The following is a 4,607-nucleotide window of genomic DNA, read 5'->3' on the forward strand; positions in this document are numbered from 1 at the left end:
TTTGTATTTATAAAGGCAAAAGTATAAGAACAATGTAGTGAGAGAAGGGAAAATTGTCAGAGAGAAAATGTAAACTTTTCTGAATAGTCTATTTTGGATATGTACGAGGCATAGGAATAGGATATAAATGTTTATGTTTATTTGCTGAAGGAAATTGCAATTTCTTCATGATCCTTAAACTTGGTAAATCCTCAGGCTCATATGTGAGAATCCTGTTCAGGGTATTTGCATAGGAGATGTTTAAACTGGAAGAGTTTCCCAGTTGTGTTTGCATTATGATTAGCACAGAGAATGTCCTGGAAGGTGGATGGGACAGCCAAGGAGCTAATGGAATTATGATCTATTACAACTGCGAAGTAAAGGAATGGAAGTTGTAATGACTTCAAATTCATGAATTAAAGAAGTGAGACCTGTAAGGGAATTTCTCATGGAACTCTCAGCACTACAATGGAATAAGTTGTAGAAAAGATACAAAATTGTTTAGGCATTGCAGGGAAAATGCTTTGTATGGAGAGACCTTAAGAAGTTGCTGATCATAGTGTTCTCCTTATGAAAGCTCTTGCAATTCATTGGGTACAAAAATTGCCTTTGTTTGGTGGAGAAAAGGTTAATAGGAAGCATTTTCTAAAATGAGTGAGGAAAATCTGTTTGTTAGATTTGCTCCTTCCTGATTATCTTCAGATCCAAATGACTCTGTTTTGTCTGCCCCAAAATGATGGCTGTGCCCTGTACAGTAATGGATGTGGGAATTTTGGACATGTTCAGATGAGAAGATTTAAAGTTCCCATCAGACCTTCCAGGCCAAAGGCAACTAGGAAATCAGTAGCAATATGAGGATGTCACTTTCTATTTTCTCCTCAGCTTCAGAAACAAGAAACCAAACAAGAAGTTGCTCCTCTTTGTGTATTACCTGAGTAACTGCGATAAAGGAGGTGTTTAAAAAGAGATTTTTACATTGCTTGCAGATAACTCCAGCAGTGCCAAGTCAGACATGGACATGGCCTACGAAAGGGCCAGGGTGCACCTTGTCTCTGAGGACACTGCCAGCAGCCCTGTGGTGGGCAAGGTAGGTCTGTGTGCCCCTCTGGGGAGCCCAGTGTGGTTCTTGTCTTGTACTTCCTTACATGGTTCTTGGAGTCATGTAAATGTTATCTTCCTTCCTTTGAAACCCTTGCAGCTCTGTATGAATTGGGATGTTTGGTCTCCAGGCTGGTTTGGGTTGGAAGGGACCTCTGAAGGCTATCAGGTCCAACCCCTGTGATGGGCAGGGATGTTTTCAACTGCATCATAGAATTTAAGGGCTGGAATGGACCTTAGAGGTCATCTAGTCCCAACCCCCTGCCCTGGGCAGGGACACCTCCCACCAGAGCAGGTTGCTCAAGGCTTTAGCCAACCTGGCCATGAACACTGCCAGGGTTGGGGCAGCCACAGCCTCCCTGGGCAACCTGGGACAGGGTCTCACCACCCTCACTGCAAAAAACATTTTCCTGATATCTAACCTAAATGTCCCCTCCTTCAATCTGAACCCAAATCTGAACCCAAAAAAGGTAGTTCCTCAGATCAGTTTCCTCAGAGCCATGTCCAACCTGGCCGTAAATGCTTTTTTGTATTCATGTTTTTTAACTTAGTTTCAGTAGATTTTGGAGACTGTTAAGGGTTTTTAGTGCAGATCTTGAAATTCTGTGGAGATTCCCTTGACAAGCAACTGCTGCAACTTGGTTTTAAGCATTGCCTTCCCCTGACCCATGAAATGCATTATTTGCAAAGGTGAATTTGTCAGACCGTTGTGTGTGAAAAATACTTTGCAGCAAGGAATTAAAGACCTGTATCAGCCTGTGAACTTCCTGTAGGTTCCCAGTCATTATTTATAACTTTCTTTCTGTGCTCTGTTCTTTCCAAACACTGACCTGTGAGTTAAAGAGCACAAAACCACTCTTGAATTCTAAAACTGCAGCACAGAATCTGGAGGGAAACTGTGGCTCAATGTGACCTTGATAGAGATTTTATCTTTTTCTCCATCTTTGTGCTGGTGAGGTTCAGCTCCTTCAAGCTGGTAGCTGCCCTGTTTCTGAAAGGTTTCTTATTCTTCCCTTTCAAAGCTGTGATGAGCAACTTTGACTCAAGTGTCAGGCTTTACAGAAAAACACAAGGATAATCAAGTTAACAAGCTGTTGCTTCTTGGAAAACCTAGATTTGTTGGTTGAATTTTATTTTTTTTTTAACAGACCATGACTTGTGGTGGGTAAAAACACGTATGATACAGCAAATTTTGACTGTGAAGGTGCCAATTCCAACATCTAAACCAACCTTTGTTGTGCCTCTGCTCTTTACAGTCAATATTGAAGAAGACTGTGACAGTGACAGAAACTCCTTCAGCAGTTTTCCATTACAGTGATGTGCAGGATTCCTGTAACACCAAACATATTGATGCCATTGTGGAAGCAGCAAAGAAAGACCTTTCAACCTTGATGAAACTTGATGTAAGTTATTGCAGGGAGAACTGGCTGTGGGTTTGCTTTTCATCTCTTTCTGCCAGGAACTAAGATGTAAATTGACTGCCCAGTACACTGTACATGAGCTGAATATTTTATTCAACAGTCTGTTGAAGTTATTAGAAGGGCTGGAATAAATTTGAATTATTCTGCCACTTGAACAGGCCATGCTGGAATGCAGTGCATGAATCTTCCCTCACTGTGTGCAGATTTAGCCCTGTGAGCAGTAAACCTGCAATTACTGCCACATTCTGATTCTGTGCTCTCACTGTGTGTGTGAAGAAGCTATATAAAGGCTTTCAGGTGATTCCTGAATCCATTAATGCTGTTGGCATAGCATCCAAGTGCCTCATTTGGGTTTTGGAATTGAGCTGCTGTACTTGGCCAGTGGCACTGAGTGCATCTCCCAGCTGGGGCCTGTGCTGTGCTGATGCCCTCAGTCAGCCCCACTGAGCTCCTTTGTGCTGTAAGAAGCAATGAAAAGGACTGTTTTCATCATTCCTATGATTCCAGTTGCATTTCATTATAGAGGTGTATCTATTCATGCAGCTAATCAGACAGTTTGGGAAAACTGTCTGTCTGTCTCAGTCAGCCACAGATATCCTTGGTTTATTCCAGCCTGTTCCAGTAACTCCAGTCTGCTGCTGCTGCCAGGGGCTGGGCACAGCTGCTGCTGCCTCTTCCTCTGCTTTAAAAGCTGTCACTTGCTAGAGCTTAAAAGAATTTAGTTTTGGATTTGAAAATTCCCTCCTGACTTCCCAGTTATTCCCCTTGCAGCTTCAAAATCCTTGTCACGGTCTTGCAGCTCCCAGTTGTGAGGCTTGAGGCACCTGTTCCCTGTCCTGCTGATGTGACAGCACTTAGTCTGCAGGAGACTTACCTGTCTTGTTATGTTAATTTACAGATTTTTTTTCAGGTATTTATACCCTCATGAAAGGCTACAGACTATTTCCCTAGGAATTCTTGTTAGAGATGGATTAAAGTAGGACTAGTCACCTTCATTTGTTCTGCTCAGCCTCCTGTTCTTGATAGAAGCAAGAATTCCAAGATCACTGATGCTGCTGATTACAACACTTCTTTTTTTTTTTTTTTTTTGTAGTCTAGACAAATTTCTCAGTAATTATCAAGTAGCAGATGAGAGCTGAAGTTAATTGAAGCACTCTCCTTAAAATGCAGCACCTAACAGTCAATGTTGATACCACAAAGATCTAAACAATGAAAAAAGGTAGATTTTTTTCCAACTTGGATATTACAGCAACTTAGTTTTTCAACAGGCAAATAAGAATCTGTTGGAATGTAGCCCAGTGTTGGAAATCTCATTGGAGGCTCATTTCTTTTTCATGCAGGATAGCCAAAGTTGATTCTTCTACAGGGAATGGAAGAAAAATCTTGTGTTCAAAATATTTGTGTTCAATTCTGTTTACATAACAGAAGAAAATGAATTCTGTAAGCTCTTCTGGTAAAAAATGAGGTCTTTTATTCCTTAGCTGGCTGGAAGCATTTTCAGTTGTCATTTTTCAGAGCAGCCAATGAGTGTAAATAAAACCAAGACTTTTTGATGACAGATGGTGGTAGGTTTGGGGGTTTTTTTGGTCGTTGGATGTTTTTGCATGAGACTGAGAGGGAGAGGAAGGCATAACTGACTGTAGGGGAGAGGCAGTATTGTTTCAAATGGCCTTTAGGTATCTGACTTCAGAACTAAGACTTTTTTTAGAGAGCCTGAATTCCTTGGATCTGTCATGGATGGTTTTCAGTCTCATAGAGTTTTACATGGTTTCAGCTTTGTCTGCAGTTTTGATGTGAGAGTTAAGCAGTGTTGCAGGAGTTAGAAGGGAATTTCCTCTGACAATAGAACTGTTTGTCCCACTTAATTACTGCTTTTGCTTATTGTTTAGAGTGATTTGTTTTCACCTCTGCATCAGAAACCGCTGCTAATTTGTTATTCAAAAACAACCTCTGATACTTGTTATATTCATTATTGTAGGTTAATTTGTTGCTTGTGATGTTTGTTGTAACCTAATTTGGTAAGTTTGCTGCTGCAATCATTTGTTACAGCAATGCAAAGGGAAAGATTTGCTGGGAAATGAAGTCTGTGGTGGTAATGACTTTTTTCCC

General features: G+C 41.0%; 1 protein-coding gene across 1 annotated transcript in view; it reads left to right on the top strand.

The window, feature by feature from the left end:
- Positions 1 to 965: 965 nt before the first annotated feature.
- LOC103804935 (patatin-like phospholipase domain-containing protein 7) overlaps positions 966 to 4,607 on the top strand; it is a gene marked incomplete at its 5' end in the record, with an annotated part of 108,325 nt that continues 104,683 nt past the window's right edge. Inside the window, 2 exons of the mRNA XM_009077569.1 lie at positions 966 to 1,066; positions 2,334 to 2,480. Coding sequence (XP_009075817.1) covers positions 966 to 1,066; positions 2,334 to 2,480 — 248 coding nt within the window. The remainder of the gene's footprint in view (positions 1,067 to 2,333; positions 2,481 to 4,607) is intronic.

The sequence above is a fragment of the Acanthisitta chloris genome, unplaced genomic scaffold (assembly GCF_000695815.1).
Source record: "Acanthisitta chloris isolate BGI_N310 unplaced genomic scaffold, ASM69581v1 scaffold9096, whole genome shotgun sequence".
Lineage (NCBI taxonomy): Eukaryota > Metazoa > Chordata > Aves > Passeriformes > Acanthisittidae > Acanthisitta > Acanthisitta chloris.